This window comes from Dipodomys merriami, unplaced genomic scaffold (assembly GCF_024711535.1).
Source record: "Dipodomys merriami isolate MVZ:Mamm:240054 unplaced genomic scaffold, mDipMer1.0.p SCAF_16, whole genome shotgun sequence".
In the NCBI taxonomy this organism is placed as follows: domain Eukaryota; kingdom Metazoa; phylum Chordata; class Mammalia; order Rodentia; family Heteromyidae; genus Dipodomys; species Dipodomys merriami.
In genome coordinates this window covers 10,614,497-10,631,758 of record NW_027202937.1, presented here as the reverse complement: position 1 = coordinate 10,631,758, position 17,262 = coordinate 10,614,497, and the positions used below count along the sequence as shown (strand labels likewise).

The 17,262-nt window shown below is 49.4% G+C and overlaps 1 protein-coding gene across 4 annotated transcripts; it reads left to right on the top strand.

Moving 5' to 3' along the window:
• Positions 1-337: 337 nt before the first annotated feature.
• Positions 338-12,548, top strand: Brd2 (bromodomain containing 2). 4 transcript variants are annotated; one of them, XM_070024015.1, is made up of 14 exons: positions 341-483; positions 2,953-4,267; positions 5,601-5,904; positions 6,163-6,254; positions 6,506-6,643; positions 7,108-7,246; positions 7,328-7,542; positions 7,633-8,007; positions 8,470-8,598; positions 8,778-9,026; positions 9,373-9,638; positions 10,620-10,924; positions 11,511-11,633; positions 11,825-12,548. In XM_070024015.1, exons 5-14 carry the CDS (start codon positions 6,533-6,535, stop codon positions 11,959-11,961), a joined length of 2,049 nt encoding a protein of 682 aa, XP_069880116.1. In that variant the 5' UTR covers positions 341-483; positions 2,953-4,267; positions 5,601-5,904; positions 6,163-6,254; positions 6,506-6,532; the 3' UTR covers positions 11,962-12,548. The 4 variants fall into 4 exon arrangements, with proteins under 4 accessions (XP_069880113.1, XP_069880116.1, XP_069880114.1 ...); XM_070024012.1 differs by lacking the exon at positions 6,163-6,254 and having other exon boundaries at positions 338-483; XM_070024013.1 differs by lacking the exons at positions 341-483; positions 6,163-6,254 and adding an exon at positions 2,469-2,558.
• The last annotated feature ends 4,714 nt before the right edge of the window (positions 12,549-17,262 follow it).

Here is a 17,262-nt window from a genome sequence, read left to right as displayed (position 1 = left end):
ATCCGGTCGCACCCTCGCGCCTGCGCAGTGCACGTTTCGGGGCGGCGGCAGCCATGCTGAACCCGTACCGAGAGGCGAGTGGGGGGGACAAGGTCGACGACGGCGGGCTGGGGAGCTGGAGATATGGAGGAGTAGCAGCATTAGCGCGCTCTGGATCTCGGGATTTAGGCCTGGGCCATACGGCCTCCTTGGTCTCTCAAAAGACCCCCAGGAACGTTCGGAAAACTGGCCCTCAGGGTGGGGGGGGGTGTAGGAGGTGGCGGGCACGTGACCCGGGTCAGCCAATCTGGGCGCTGCTGACGTGGCCGCGCGGCCCCGATGCTCTCCCCACCCCCCAGCCGGGTCGGGAAGGGAGGGGCTGGGGGCTACACCCCCTCCCCCAATACTGCTTCAGTTTCCGGGGGGGTTGACACCCCGATTACATCCTCCCCCCGCACCAAAGCGAGGGCATCATTGAAGCCCCCCATGGTTCCAAGGATCCAGGTGAGAAGGGGCTCTTGGGGCGGCGGTGTCACTTAAATGCTTATTGGGTGGGAAGTGGGGGGATTTTGGGGGTTCAGGAGATGGTCCTAGGGGGACTTGTCCTTCAAACACTATATAGCCAATAGGAATGTGGAGGGCCTCCAGCAGGTGAGAGATTCTTCGATGGGGGAGGGGAATGGCCAACCTCAGGTCTCCGTACCAATTGGAGGGCAAAGGGGCGTGGGGCGGTGTGTACCCCCCTTGTATTCATCCCCTGGGGTACGGGAGTCTGGAATCAGGTGAGATGGGAACCTTGTAGGCCGCGGGAAGGATGACCTAGTAAGCTGAGTGGGAGTGATGGCTGCGGTTCCTGCTCATGGATGTGAATGCTTTTAAACTTGGCAGTCCAGATTGTGAATTGAGATGTTCCCAGGCGCCAACTCCCTTTCTCCCCCAGAGACTCTGGAAGGCGCCCTTCTGTACTCTCTTTGTGTCAAGGGTGGGAAGCTCACAGCCATCACATGGCATGCTGGAGGTTACGCATCGAGTCTCTTGCTGAATTTGTGTGCGTTCACGTGGACACGGCCTGTGGGGCCTTCTGCACAAATCCGTGTTGCCCCCCTCTAGGGTCTTAGCTGAGGACTGATCCCGGCTGGGAAGGGTTTACAGGATGAAAGCTTGGGGTCCTCTTAGACTCAGAAAGCAGGCCCAAGGTGGGTGCTGGGAGGGAGGCTCAGGACCTGGAATGATTTCAACGCTTCCAAGGTTTCGAGTTTCTCCGGGGTGGCCTCTTCCACTGCGTTCTCCCCTCCCCCCTACCCCCCCCCATCCTGAACAGTTCTCTCCTTGTGTACTGCGGGGGAGGGAACGGAAAGGAGGGAAGAGTTACTTTTCCAAATTACTGAGTAGCTGTAGACTCCCCTGTGACTCATGTGGGGGGAGGGAGGATTGGGGAGCAGTGATTTTCCAGAATGCAAGGGATTGAGAGTAATGTCTGGCTGCCCTTTCCCAGTATTTTCTCAAGTTGCTGTTTCTCCTCCTCTTCCTCTTGCCAGGCCCCCCGATGGGCCTCTGCTGACCCGCGAAGCCCGAGTGGGGAGATGAGATTTGGGAGGCTGGGCCACTAGGGGGAGGGGAGCAGGCCTCAGCAAAGTTGCTGTGTCATCTTGCTGCCGCAGCTACCCTGGCGAGGCTGCACGTAGTTTTGGGGGGCCGGGGCCTGATCCTTGGCGGAGGGCCGGGGTCTTTGCCTTCCTTTGGTGCATTTCCCCCCGCCGGGTTTGCCCTCGGGTTGGGTACTCCAGAAGACAGGAGGTTGGCCGCCATGTTAGATGCAGTCATCAAGGTTCGAACTCAAGGGCTTATTGAGGGTGGTGGCCTGCTTGCAGCATCCAGACCTAGGCCCCTTTAGAAGCCCGACGTGGGTGGGTGGGGGCGCTTTTCTTTTAGTGGCCCACCTACATTTCTTTGCACATATCTGTCCTAAACTTGTTTTCTTCCTCTAAGTCGGGCCAGAGGAAATAAGCAGAGGCTTAGCTCTGGTCTTCTCGGTAGGTGAAAGTCCTTTTACTTTCCCTCAAAGGGGGGGGGCGCCCCGGGGGGCGGGGGTCTGAAGAGATCCCGATTTTCAGCCGAGCTTCTTGATCCCTTCGAAGTCTGTTTGCCTACTCAGATAATCAAATTCGGAGGATTTAAGACAGCGAGCTTGGGGGAGGGGGCGAAACTGAGCTCCCAAAATGGCTCCTGCCCCTCCTCGGAGGCGGACGGCCCGGGGGGGAGGGGAGGAGGGGAGAGGAGGGGGAGGGCTAGTCGGAGCCGCAGCCGCCGCCTCCTCTGCTCGCCCTCCTCCCTGGCGCTGACCGATGGACGAGCCGCTCCGTGGGGAGGACTCCGGACCCTGGTGGGGGGATGGGGGCGTCCTCCTGCCCCCGCGGCGGTGGGGGACCCCCGAGAGGGAATTGCAGCTGCCGGGTAGGGGGGCAGGGAGCATGGAGGAAGGTCTGAGCTCCGCGAGGGAGGAGGGTTTCCTCTGGCTCGCTTCTTGCAGGACTTTTCCCCTCCTCGAGCCGCTCGCCGGGATGAAGTTTGCAGAGGAGGTGCGTGCTACAGGGTACAGGGGTCGCCGGGAGGCTGCGCCCACGTTAGGACTGCTTTGTCGAGCAGGCAGGCGCTGGTGTCGGTGGCCAAGGCTCGAGTTAGTAAATCAGGAGAGGTGTCGGGGCGCTCGAGGTGTAGCTTTGGGGGCCTTGCTGATAATGGTAGCTGATAATGGTGAGCACGGGTTATTGGAGCAGCCTTGTTTTACCTTTGTCTCTGTGTTGTTTGGCTTTGGAGAGTGAGGAGAGGAATTTTAGGACTGGCCAGCGGTGTTAGGTGACGGTGGACCCTCGGGAGTGTTAGGTCCCTTAGCCTGATTCAGGACTTGCTGGCTAGTCGCTACACAAGACGAGGCCGAGGCTTCTAAGATGGCGTCTTTCTTCCTCGTTTCAGGTTCTCCACTGCAGAGGCCTTAACCGCCGAAGAACTGCCCGCCCGACGTCCTGCGGCCACACCCCTGGCGGGCCGCTGGCCACGCCCGCGCGACCCCTCCCGTCTCCCTGCGGCCTGGCCAATGGAGGAGCCACGAATGGCACGACCTGCCCCGGGTTGGCAGGCTCCGGTTGCACCGTGCCTGAGAGTGCTTCCTTGGAAGGGGAGGCGGGGAGAAGGTGCTGGAGGCTCTGGGGAGATGGCTGTTGCACCTTTTCCAGCCTCTTGCCCAGGAATCTCCGAACTACAGCACAGCCAGTTGGCTCAGAAATATGGCGGGCTGCCCCTGCCCTCTGGGCCTATGCGGCACTCTTCTGCCCGGTGACTGACGCCTTGGAAATGAAGTTTATGACGTCATCGCTCCGGTCGGCCAATAGAAACAGCTCCCGCGGAGAGGCGTTCCTCCCCCTTCGCCTCCGCTGCTTCGAGCGCGTGAGCGCGCGGGCGCGCGCGGTGGGGGTGGGGGAAGTCTGGAGCTGGGTGGCGCGCATGAGCGGAGAAGCTCCTCCCCCCCGCCTATATATAAAGGACTGGCGCGGGGCTCGGCGGCGCCATTTCGCGCTGGAGTGGAGCGGCCTCTAGAACGGGCTGGAGGATTCTGCCTACTGATACAGAGCCTTCGAGTCGTCGGGGCCACCATTACAATCCGCGTCCATCCGCTTGGAAATGGCCTTCGTCTCGGCATATGACCGGTCCCGGCGGACAGTACAGACCCCATAGAAGTCCCCGAAGGTCCCCTTTTTTCGGGCCCCGCCCAGTTCTCGGAGTCTGTCCACCCCCTGTACTCCGCCCTCAAGAGGATTTCAAAGATGGAGGCGGCGGCTCCCTAAACCACTTTTCGTGTTCATCCGCCTCCATCCGAGGTTGAAACGGGACCCCGTCTGCTCCGGCGGGCCTGACAGGAAGAGGGGCCTCCAGCGCATCCACCGCCGGCTGTATTGACGACGGCGTCTGGGACCAGGGACTGTCTGGGTTGGTAGAGTACGGTCCCCCCGGTTCGTCCGTCTCCGCCGGAGCCGCCGCCATTTTCTTGTGTCCACCGCCTGCGGAGCGCGCCAAGCTGCCGGGAGTTCTCCGAGAGGTCGCGGACGAGACTTCGGTGCCGGCCCGGCGTGGGGGTTGCCGCCTGGAGGGCCGAGGGCAACGGCCTTCCCCCCACTTCCCGGGTTATGCTGGGCCGGGCGGTGAGGGGAACCGAGGCCAACCGGACTGTCCGCGGCTGAGTGCGGCGCCTGCCCCCCGGGGTCAAGATGTTGCAGAACGTGACTCCCCACAAGTACGTCTCCGCCGGCCGCGTACGGGCAGGGGCGTTGGGGGCGGCGGCACGGAGGTGGGGGCTCCGGGCTCGGGGGAGAGGGAGGTGACCCGGGCGCGTTGCTATTTCGCGCCGCAGCTGTTGACTTGGGCTCGCGCAGGGGGTTGAGCGACGGTTTTGGAACGGTGCTGGCGGCGGCCCAGTTACTGTGTATGGGGGGCACTGCAGGTTGTCAGCTCGTTATACACTGCCGCCGCGGCCCAGACGTAACCCGACTCGGGAAGAGCTAGTTTGACGGTGGGAAGCACTGGGGGTGGGCAGGCGGGTCTTAAGGAATGGGGTTGGTGTCTGGTCCCGGCTTGTCACAGTGTTTGGGGAGGGGGTACGTGGTCACCTCCCGCGCCGTTTGGGGTTGCCATGGTGACAGCTTCAGGGATTGACAGCAGGGATTCCCAGACTAGGGTAGAAGGATCACTTTCTCGGTTTATGGGTTCGTTGTGTCTGGAGTATGTCATTAAATTTCGGCTGTCTTTTCAGTGACTGGATTGATTGGGAGACTATTTGTTAAGTCAGGGTGTTTTTTGTTACCATTGAGAGTTCATTCAAGGCAGGAGGGTGGAGCTAAGATTCATTTCAGCTCTGCGGATGTAAACAATGAGATCTTGGTGTAGAGTCTTGAATCTTAGGTGGTGGGAAACACCTGGTAAGGAGGAGTACCCAAGACTATGAACTGTTGGCCTTTGGTCTTCAGAAGACTTTTGGCTGAGGACTGTTAGTTGTACCCGGGGTGTTGGGGAGAAATTTGGTTCTTTTCAAATTTTCTTTGGAAGCAAAAGACTAGGTTTGGTGCAAGTGATTTTGTCTGGATTTTTAAATTTTGTCCGGTATTGGTTAGATGATTAGTTCCTTACCCATTCCGGTGTAGTTGTTTGATACCGTTCTACCCAGATGGATTCAGGTGTCTCCACGGCTTTTATTTATTTTTTTAAGTTTCTCTCGTTTGTTCCCCCTCCCTTCCCCTCTGGCTCAACCACCATGGCAACAGCCAAACCCCTAGTGAGGAGGAAGCTTGACTTTCTCAGCTCCACCCATTTTGCTTAAGAATTGTCCCTGTAGAGCTGTAGTTCTTGTGCCAATTTAGAGCTTTTCATTTTTTTTAACTCATTAGCACTCATCAGAGTATGTAGTACCCAGAATGGAATGGGCATCTAGAAATGCTTTGCAAATTATTTGGGTGTAGTTTTAGCTATGAAGTACTTGCATAAACTTCAATCATTTCTTTAGATCTAAAGCCTGATTTATTGAGTGCAAAGTACAAGTAATATTTATTTAATTTTGTTTCCCATATTTACAGGCTCCCTGGGGAAGGGAATGCAGGGTTACTGGGATTGGGCCCAGAGGCAGCTGCACCGGGGAAAAGGATTCGAAAGCCTTCTCTGTTGTATGAGGGATTTGAGAGCCCTACAATGGCTTCAGTACCAGCTTTGCAACTGACCCCTGCCAATCCACCACCCCCTGAGGTGTCGAATCCCAAAAAGCCAGGACGGGTAACCAACCAGCTGCAATACCTGCACAAGGTGGTGATGAAGGCTCTGTGGAAACATCAGTTTGCCTGGCCATTCCGGCAGCCTGTAGATGCTGTTAAACTGGGTTTGCCGGTGAGTAGGAACATTGGACTGGGGGGGTAAGGGGGGAGGTATGGGAATGAGCAAGAATGTGTGTGAGTGAGATTGGGTTACCCTAGTATAAGTGCTGCGGCCCCTAGGGAGTACCCATTCTATAGGACAGATAGCCACCAGAGTTCTGGATTTTTGGTCCTTTGTGATTGTTCCAAAAGCTTGTGATCTCTATTTTGGCATCTCTCGTGCCCTCCACATGTCCTTCCTTAACTTTTGTGCCCTGGCTCCATTTTACAGATTCCCACCCCGGGTTGGGAGAGGACCACGGTGGCCAAAATTCTTAGCTTCTTCCTTTCCCTCATGCAGCCTATGGATAGCCAACCCCAGAGGTAATGTCACAGGATGGGAAGTTTTTAGAGTGGGTGGGAGGTGGGTGGTTAGGGAAAAGCAGTAGGGATCTCCCATTGGGTGTTAAGGATCCCATTCCATTTTTCTCTATTCTGTAGTTTAATTGGGGCCGCAGTTTAAGGAACTTAACACTCATTTGGTGCTTAGAGTGTGTGTGCTGTATGTGTGTTGGGGTAATTTGTTTTCCTAGGAGTAATTTTCCATGGCTCTGATCTAAGATTTCTTTCTTTAGGATTACCACAAAATTATAAAACAGCCTATGGACATGGGTACAATTAAAAGAAGACTTGAAAACAACTACTATTGGGCTGCCTCAGAATGTATGCAGGATTTCAATACCATGTTCACAAACTGTTACATTTACAACAAGGTGAGTGATTTCCCACATTACTAGATGGTGACATTGTACTTAGTGCTGCTAACTGTTGGGATTACAGTTCTTTTAATCATTGAAGTTTTTTTTGTCAGATTAAATGTAAACCAGATGTAAAAAATGTAAAAGTTGTTTAAGTAGAATACTTCATATTTGAGGGTGGTGTCCCTATTTCTCTGAAAGCTCCAAGAGACCTGAATAAAGCAGGATATTTTTCCTTGTTAGCTGTCATTCTCTTTAAACTTGTGAACATTAAGGTGGAATGAACTTCTTTGTATTTGAGATAATTGGGAAGAAAGCAAGTTGTGGTCTAGTCCAGTGAGGAGATTATTTTTTTGCCCTAGGTAGAATGATGCCTTAAGGGAAAGGAGTTGGTTGATGGCTGCTGTGTTGATTTCATCCTATGCTAATCCATTCTCAGCTGGCATTTGAACCTTCTAATCGTGTTTGTGTTCTTGTAGCCCACAGATGATATTGTCTTGATGGCACAAACACTGGAAAAGATTTTCCTGCAGAAAGTTGCCTCCATGCCACAAGAGGAGCAAGAACTTGTGGTGACCATCCCTAAGAACAGCCATAAGAAGGGGGCCAAATTGGCAGGTAGGAAAAACCAGGGGTCTTCAAATGGAGATGTAAGGTAAGAAAGACTGTCAAACTAACCTTTTTTCCCCCCTTTTCCAGCACTCCAGGGCAGTATTACCAGTGCCCACCAGGTGCCTGCTGTCTCTTCTGTGTCACATACAGCCCTGTATACACCACCACCTGAGATACCTACCACCGTCCTCAACATTCCCCACCCATCCGTCATCTCTTCTCCCTTGCTGAAGTCCCTGCATTCTGCTGGACCCCCTCTCCTTGCTGTCTCTACAGCCCCCCCTGCTCAACCTCTTGCAAAGGTATCAGCAGATATGTTTTGTTTGGGCAGTGGGAAGAGATTTTGAATAAAATGAACCTGGATTAATACATTCCCATCTTGTTCTCTACAGAAAAAAGGAGTTAAGCGGAAAGCAGATACTACTACACCTACACCTACAGCCATCCTGGCTCCTGGTTCCCCAGCTAGCCCTCCTGGGAGTCTTGAGCCAAAGGCTGCACGGCTTCCCCCTGTGCGCAGAGAAAGTGGCCGCCCCATCAAGCCCCCACGAAAAGACTTGCCTGACTCTCAACAGCAACACCAGAGCTCTAAGAAAGGAAAATTATCAGAACAGTTAAAACATTGCAATGGCATTTTGAAGGAGTTACTCTCCAAGAAGCATGCTGCCTATGCCTGGCCTTTCTATAAACCAGTGGACGCTTCTGCTCTTGGCCTGCATGACTACCATGACATCATTAAGCACCCCATGGACCTCAGCACTGTCAAGGTACCCACTGCATGGGGCAGATGGGATGCTCAGGCAGTGATTGGAGCCTAGGGATCAATAAAATATTTGTGTCTCCTGAGGGGCACATAGTCTTTCGTTCTTGTTTTTTTGCTTTGATAGAATTGTAATAGGGCAGAAGGTCAAGTACTTTGAGATCCATATTTCCTACAAATAAGAATGGATTTTCTTCAGAGCTACACTGTAGTACTGCTTCTTTAGGAGTATTGGGTTAGAGAAGCAAAAAGTAATCCAGAAGCCACTCCCCTATCACTTAGAATGATTTTCTAGATATAATACTTCAGCCTACTCAATTTCTCTGACTTCAAATTTGAACCCCAGGGCACAGATGATTAAGGTCTTCCCCACTGTTCTCTCAAGAGAGGGCTCCTTGTGGTTTCTGGGTTGGCAGGGAAAGGTGAGTCTCTCTGCCTGTGCAGCTTCTGATGCTGCCTCCTTCTGCAGCGGAAGATGGAGAATCGAGACTACCGGGATGCACAGGAGTTTGCTGCTGATGTGCGGCTTATGTTCTCCAACTGCTACAAGTACAACCCCCCTGACCACGATGTTGTGGCTATGGCTCGAAAGCTACAGGTGAGTGTGAAGGTTGAAGTTTAAACAAGTGTATGTAGGGAGAAAATTTGTCAACTGTGCTGTGAATTCTCAACATAGAATCCATTCTTTTGTAAACTGCAACTATAATGCTGGGGGAATGTGTATAAATGGTCAGGGCACTCTTTCCCTCATGGTTTTAAGTCTACCTATTTTTCTAGGATGTGTTTGAGTTCCGTTATGCCAAGATGCCAGATGAACCACTGGAACCAGGGCCTTTACCAGTCTCTACTGCCTTGCCTCCTGGGCTGGCCAAATCATCATCTGAGTCTTCCAGTGAGGAAAGTAGCAGTGAGAGCTCCTCTGAGGAAGAGGAGGAAGATGATGAGGAAGATGAAGAGGAGGAGGAAAGTGAAAGCTCAGACTCAGAGGAAGAAAGAGCCCATCGCTTGGCAGAATTACAGGAGCAGGTATTTTGTTACTTTCCCATCTTTATTGGATAAGAGATTTATGCTCTGTCTTGGACTTGATTTTTTTGTTTGTCTGGTTGGGCTTTGGGGTAGAGGGGGGCTGGGCCTGGGCACTGTCCCCGAGTTCCTTTTGCAAAAGGACTTCTACCACTTAAGCCACAGTGCCACTTTCCTGTTTTTCTATGAGAGAGAAGAGTTTCACAGACATTTCCTGTCTGGGCTAGTTTGAACCACGATTCTCAGATGGCAGCCTCCTTAGTAGCTGTGATTACGGGCATGAGCCACAAGCATCTGGCTTTTCTTTTGGTCTTTACTCACATCTATAATTTTTTATTTTTTCCTCTAGCTTCGGGCAGTACATGAACAACTGGCTGCCCTATCCCAGGGCCCAATATCTAAGCCCAAACGAAAGAGAGAGAAAAAGGAGAAAAAGAAAAAACGGAAATCAGAAAAGCATCGGGGCAGACCTGGGATTGATGAAGATGACAAGGGGCCTCGTGCACCCCGCCCACCCCAGCCCAAGAAATCCAAGAAAGCAAGTGGCAGTGGGGGTGGCAGCACTGCTGCAATAGGCCCTCCTGGATTTGGATCTTCCGGAGGAAGTAGCAACAAGTGAGTTCTGCTACAGTAGAAAACATGTAGCTTTTGTCTAGAAGTACCTTCTTCCCACTTAGTATAACAAATACTGTAAAAGGTGTAGGAAACATATTGGGAGCCTCAGGGTCTCTAAGAAAAAACTGCAAAAGCAGCTGTAGGTATTCTGTAGACAACATAGGTAACTCCAATAAAACTTGGAAAAAGTAGCTGCTGGTTTTCCCCTAATTTCAGCCCTTTTTTTCAGGCCTGGGTACTATCCCTGAGCCTCTTTGTGCTCAAGGTTAGTGTTTGTTACACCACTTCAGCTACAGCCCTACTTCTGAGTAGTTTATTGATAGTTTCAGACTTCGTGCCTAGATTGGCTTCAATCCACAGTTCTTAGATCTCAGCCTCCTGAGTAGCTAAGATTACAGGCATGAGCCACCAGCACCTGAGTAGGCCTACTGGGTTTTTTTCTTTTTTGCCAGTCCTGGTCTTGAATTCAGGCCTGGTCACTGTCCCTGAGCTGCTTTTGCTCAAGGCTTAGCACTACCACTTGAGCCACAGAGCCACTTCCAGCCTTTTCTGTTTATATGATACTGAGGAATCAAATGCAGGGCTTTATGCGTGCTAGGCAAACACTCTACCACTAAGCCACATTCCCAGCCCTCAGCCATTTTTCTTTTTTTTTTTTTTTTTTGGGTCCAGTTGTGGGGCCTGAACTCTGGGCCTGGGCGCTGTCCCTCAGCTCTTCAGCTCAAGGCTAGCGCTCTACCACTTGAGCCACAGTGCCACTTCCGGCTTTTTTCTGCTTATGTGGTGCTGAGGAATCGAACCCAGGGCCTCATGCATGCAAGGCAAGCACTCTACCACTGGGCCACCTTCCCAGCCCCTCAGCCATTTTTCTTAATGCAGAAACAAAAGCTCTGCAGGCAGAAATGAAAGATTACTAGGTTGAACTATAGGAATGTACTGGGAGTTATTGATATGCTTCTGTTAACAATTTTTCCATCGTAGGCTACCTAAAAAGGCCACAAAGACAGCCCCACCTGCCCTTCCTGCTGGTTATGACTCAGAGGAGGAGGAAGAAAGCAGGCCTATGAGTTATGATGAGAAGCGACAATTGAGCCTGGATATCAATAAACTACCTGGGGAGAAGCTGGGTCGAGTTGTACATATAATCCAAGCCAGAGAGCCTTCTTTACGTGATTCAAACCCAGAAGAAATTGAGATTGACTTTGAAACACTCAAGCCATCCACACTCAGGGAGCTTGAGCGCTACGTTCTTTCCTGCCTACGAAAGAAGCCCCGGAAGCCCTACAGTGAGTATCAAATGAGATCTACCAGCTGATAATCTAACAATCCTCATGCAGTTCCTTAGGTAAGGACAGTGGGGTGATTGTCCCCAGGATTCATTGGAGAATGGAAATTAAGTATTACTAGTTAAAAACAGGAATACACAGGGCTGGGATGTAGCTCAGTGGCAAAGTACTTGCCTAGCAAGTGCAACGTCCTGGGTTCGATCCCCAGTACCAAAAAAGAAAAGACAAAAAAATAGATACAGTTAAAAATAAAAAACAGGAATACACTGGGAGACTTGTACGTGTGCATGCATGTGTGTGTGTGTGTGTGTGTGCACACACGCACGCGTCCATCCATCTGTCTTGCTGTCTTGGTTATGGGGCTTGAACTGGGTACTGTCCCTGAGCTCCTTAGCTCAAGGCAAGTACTCTGCTACTTGAGCCACAGCACCACTTGCAGCTTTTTTTGTTTATGTGGTACTGAGAAATCAAACCCAGGGCTTCATGCATATCACACAAGCACTCTACCACTAAGCCATTCCCAGCCTCATTGGTGGTTTTTGTAAGGCAGCAACTTAAAATAGTCTCCTTTTGCTTTTTCCCTTAGCCATTAAGAAACCTGTTGGAAAGACAAAAGAAGAACTTGCTTTGGAAAAGAAACGAGAACTAGAAAAACGATTACAAGATGTCAGCGGACAACTCAATTCCACAAAAAAGCCCCCCAAGAAAGGTGGGTATTCCTTTATGTTGCTGCAATCCCTATCCTCCCATTCCTTTTATTGGTACTGGGAATTGAATCTAAGGCCTCTCACTTTTCTAGATCAGTGTTTTACCGTTTGAGTTACATCTCTTCCCCCTCTCCCTTTTTATTTGTTTTGATAAGTGAAGATCTAGACTTCCTTACTCAATTTTGTTTTACAGTGAGTGAGAAAACAGAGTCATCTTCTGCACAGCAAGTAGCAGTGTCACGGCTCAGTGCTTCCAGCTCCAGCTCAGATTCCAGCTCCTCCTCTTCATCTTCCTCTTCTTCAGACACCAGTGATTCAGACTCAGGCTAAGAGGCTACGCCAAGAGGGGCAGGAAGGCTCCGCAGGACGGGACCCCTATATCACCCTGCCCCACCTCTCCCCCCCTTGCTGTGATGCTTCTTCATCTTACCCTCTCTACCCCCTCTGAAGGAGAGCTGGCTCTGCAGCAGGGGAGGAATGCGGGGACATTTGCTGAAGTAAGGACCTGGACAAATTTGAATTCCCACCCCCATTGGGAATGACCTCTTCGGCACAGATCCCCTGTTCGGAATGATGGGGTGGAGCAGGGGGTACTGGGTGAGAGTAGGCAAAGGCCCTGATACAAGGTTACTGGAGGCCCTAGATGCCCTGTTCACTTAAGGGTCCTGTTTTGAGGTTGTTTGTTCTAATTTATTTAAGCTATAGGGGGGATAGGGCCAAAGTCCCCTCAGGCTTCCACGGGGAGGGAAGAAGGGGGAGCTCTTTTTTTACGTTGACTTTTTTTTTCTACTGTTTTCCCTTTTTCCTTCCACTCCATTTGGGGCCCTGGGGATTTCAGTCATCTCCCCATTTGGTCCCACAGATTGTCTTTCTTTGTCTCTTGATTCTAACTTGTAAATAAAGAAAATATTATTCAAGTTTTGAGTTAGTTATCTTGGTGCCATCTGTTCCTGTGATACTAAGACACAGTAGAAAGTACCTTGAGGGCTGGGAAGGTGGCTCAGTGGTAGAGCATTTGCCTTGAGCTAAAGAGCTGAGGGACAGTGCTCAGGCCCAGAGTTCAGGCCCCACGACCGGACCCCCCCCCCCCCAAAAAAAAGTACCTTGAATTTTGACATGGGGGGAAGGGTTGCACTGATATGGGATTGATCCCAGGTTTTATATGCCAGTACTCCATCCTGCTCTATTCACTGAGCTATAATAGAGCCATGAGAGGTTAATTTCTTCTAAACTAGTAGGCTGTTTGTAAACACTTTGTCTTTGGTGTGGGGGTGGGGAGAATTGGGGGGCATACACTTTCAGATAAGCACTCTACCACTTAAGCCATACATTCATTCAGCCCCAAGGTCCGTTGTAAAATGTGTCTGAAATGACCTTAAAAGTGATTTGCTGTAGTTTAGATGAAGGGAGAAAGCAAGCCTCTGGTTAGTCCCTGACTTCAGAGTTTCAGTCTTGGAGATGGGCTATAAGGTTTTCCCCCCGACTTGTGAATTTGTCTCCGGAATACAGTCCACAGCTGGTTCTTGAATTGGTTTGTGGCCTTAGAAAGACAGTTGGATTCACTTTGTTAACATTTTGCTAACTTGGCATCTTTGCTAATTTATCTCAGCTGTTACCACAGCCGTCCCTTACCTCACCTAGAGAAAGTATTTTATGTAGGAAAAAATATATTAATCTTGTAGAGCATATTTATATTTTCATGGGGCTTGCTGTCAGGGCTTAGGTACTGTCACTGAGCTTTTTTGCCCAAGGCTAGTTAGTGCTCTACCACAGCTCCACTTCCAGTTTTTAGGTGATTAATTGGAGATGAGTCTACAAAGATCTCAGCCTTATGGGTAGCTAGCATTACAAGCATGGCCACCAGCACTCTGCTAGAACCTATTTTATATAGCAAGTAGGACTTAGGAGTTCTGGAATTTGCAACTTTAATAGTGCAAAGTGAGATGTTGCCATAATAGTAACAATGGTCTCCAGGGCTCAACCTTCCTATCTTAAGGAATTGAGTCCTGAACAACTATTTATAATACCCTGAGATGGTTAAGCATCACTGGGCATTAATTAGAGCCACCTTGCTACTATGTTTTACAGCCCTTATGGATTTTAAGTAGGCTTAGGAATGCCAAGCAGAGTTTTGGAGAAAGGGGTAGTAGTAGTATCTTTTTTTCTCCAGTCCTGGGTCTTAAACTCGGCCTGGGCACTGTTCCTGAGCTGCTTTTGAAGCTCAAGGCTAGTATTCTACCACTTGAGTCTTGGCACTGAGTCACTGCCACTTCTGGCTTTTTCTGTTTAAGTGGTACTGAGGAATCAAACCCAGGGCAAGCACTAAACACATTCCCAGCCTAGTAATACTATCTTGTCAGTAGCTAGACCCTCTACTCATCTTTTAAGATACCAGTAGTTAATTTTTGTTGATTATGGTACTTGAACTCGGCCTGGGTGCTGTTCCCAAGCCAATGTGGTCAAAGCTAACACTACCACTTGAGCTACAGTGCCACTTCAGTTTTGTTTTTTGTCAGTTGTGGGTCTTGAACTCTGGGCCTGGGCACTGTCCTTCAGCTCTTCAACTCAAGGTGAGCGTTCTACCACTTGAGCCACAATGCCACTTCCAGTTTCCTGGAAAGTTTATTGGATATGAGTCTCATGGACTTTCCTGCTCAGCCTGGCTTTGAACTGTGATCCTCCCATCTCAGCCTCCTGAGAGTAGCTAAGATTTCAGGCATGAGCCACCAGCACCTGCTCACCACTTCAGTTTTTTGAGTGGTTGATTAGAGATAAGAGTCTCATGGACTTTTCTGCCTGGGCTGGCTAAGAACCATGATTCTCAGATCTCAGCCTCCTGAGTAGGTTTAAAGGTGTGAGCTACCAGCACCCAGCTCCTGCAGTTAATTTTAACCATCAAAGGTAAATTTCTAGCTGACATAGCACCATCTGTAATCCCAGCACTTAGGAATTTGAAGCAGGAGGTTTATGAGTTTAAGACCAGCTTGGGCTAGTGAGATTCTGTGTTCAAAACCATTTTCTGGTCTTCCTTACTATATAGTTAGAATTGCACTAATAGCCTAAATCCTATTAGTGGGTATCTCGGGCTACAGACCAGGCAGAGACTTGGGAGAAAGCCCTGCAGCTTCAACTCAGCCAGGGGCCACTGTCCCTGAGCTCTTAAACCCTACCACAATCATGGACTTGCCCAGGCTGGCTTTGAGCCAATCCTCAGATTTTAGCCTCCTGAGTTGTTAGGATTACTGGCCATAGGCACCCTACATGAGTTGTTTCTTTCCAGTTTAGGGAAAGGAACAATATCATTAACCCCGTCACAGAAGCACCTGTGACAGTGCAGGTTGGTTGATTTGCAAGTTGGGATGAGGAGGAGCAGTAAACATTATGAAAGAAAACCACAGAGAATTAACCTGTGATGCTGAAGCTGCAAGAATGGAAGGCTGTTTCTAGGTAAGTCCAGAAAGCTCAGTCAAAGGGTATTTCATCCAAATTCACTACATAAGCATTTGAATTTATCTTAAGTACTGATAGCTTATGTTATTACTATGTGCCAAGTACGGCCAAAAATAATTTACATTTGGCTATTATTATCCTGTGAGGTAAGTATCAATTATTAAGACGATACTATGAGTTAAGTCTGTTAGATGAAGAAATGAGGCACAGAGACGTTAGATCAAACAGTGATTGATCAGTATAGGTAGGATTTGAACCTGGGCCGACTGGCTTCAGGATCCATATTTGTGATGGCTGTATTAGACTTCCAGTCATTTGGGCTGTTAGGAATCTAGGAGAGACCCTTAAAAGAAATTGACTGCACAGGATGCCTCTAGTCTTAGCTACTAGGGAGGTACCATTGAAAGGTCACTTGATCTGAGGAAGACCAGCTTGAGCAGCAATCCTAGATGCTCAGAGCTGAGATCCGCGAATCCGGTCAGCCCAGACAGGAAAGTCCGTAAGACCTTTACCTCCAGTTAACCACCAAAACCAGAAATGGAGCTGTGGCTTAAGTAGTAGTGTGCTAGCCTTGAGCAAAAGAAGCTTCGGGACAGAGCCCAGGTCATGAGTTCAAGCTTCAAAACACGCATCAGAGTTAGATTGAGGTTGGTGGGTTGAAAATGAGTAAAAAGTTGCAACCACTAGCCCAGCAAGTGGAAAGTATTCAGAAACAAAAGGTAGCAATGTCGATGGGAAGAGCAAACTAAGAGATTTAAAAGGTTATTGTAAATCACACTAGAGGAGCAAAGTGGCTGTAAATGAAAGACACTCCTCGATCCCTTAGCACAGAGCTTTCCTGTAGTGGAAATGCTACCTGTTGGACAGCTCATTCTTAGTAAGTGACAGTTCTGACACTTAACACTGCCACCGAGGAACTTTGGTGCCATCTGTTGGCTATATACCTCATCACTTCCTCCTGGATCTAGTCCCTTTCATCCATCTAGGTTCTTTTTTCTTCTTCTTTTGGAATTTAAGCTTTTTCTGTTGCAAAGGGTCATAAAGGAAGATCACAGCTTAGAGCTTGTCTCCCTTTACTTCTGAGATGTCGCACATGGAGATCCTGGTTTTGTCACCGCTCCTCACACACTGCACAGGCACCTTGTAGTCTCTGAAGCTTTCCGTCCGTAAGAAGTAGCATCTATCTTCATTGGTCCTTATTTGCATAGTATTTCTAAACAGTTTTACCCATTCCACTGGATAACTTCCCTCTATAAATTTGCACTAGAGTTTCAAGTCTCCTGGCACTCTACCTTTCTATTGATTTTTGATTTGTCTTTCTAATGTGGCCTTTTGCAAAATTGCTCCCCAAGTAGCACAAATCTGCTTTGAGAGATCTTCCTCATTCTTTTTTATTTATTTTTTACTTTTATTTTATTTTATTTTTGTGTTGGTCATGGGGCTTCAACTCTGGGCCTGGGTGCTGTCCCTGAGCTCTTCAGCTCAAGGCTAGCACCCTACCACTTGAGCCACAGTGCCACTTCCAGCCTTTTCTGCTTATGTGGTGCTGAGGAATCAAACTCAGGGCCTCATGCATGCAAGGCAAGCACTCTACCACTGAGTCACCTTCTCAGGCCCCTCATTCTTTTTTTTAACAGTTCTGCCTTCCTCCATAGTGTGGATCAATCTATCTAGTCCTTTCAACTATTTCATTCCTTTGTTTTGTATCTCCTTACAGTGCTGGGAGCAAACCTAGGCCCCTGTTTATGTTAAACATTGAGCTGTATCCCCAGCCCAACTATCTCACTCTGGCTGTATTTCCAATCTTTGTTAATATAGATAATGGCCCATCATGTTCAGAAGGCAGATTTCCTCTGTAATTATAAGGATATCTATGTTTGGTATTATATATGTTAAAATGTTTAAGGAGGAAGATACTACTTGTATTGATTTTTCTTAAAGATACTATACTTCTGATCATTTTGAATTTCATGGAGCAATTTACGAAACATCAGGTGAGTTCAGGCTGCTGGCTTGACAATATAATGTGGTTATATTAGTTCTTGGAACACAGAGTGATCGATAACACACACACATACACATACACACACACAGTGCTGCTTTACTCACTTTTTTGGGAGGACAGGGGGGTCTGGTCGTGGGGCCTGAACTCTGGGCCTGGGCGCTGTCCCTCAGCTCTTC

Coding starts and splice junctions, on each gene's coding strand:
- Brd2 (XM_070024012.1), top strand. CDS start 4,242: ATGTTGCAGAACGTGACTCCCCACAA. Junction 9,639..10,619: donor TCCGGAGGAAGTAGCAACAA/GTGAGTTCTGCT, acceptor TTTCCATCGTAG/GCTACCTAAAAAGGCCACAA. Junction 10,925..11,510: donor GAAGCCCCGGAAGCCCTACA/GTGAGTATCAAA, acceptor TTTTTCCCTTAG/CCATTAAGAAACCTGTTGGA.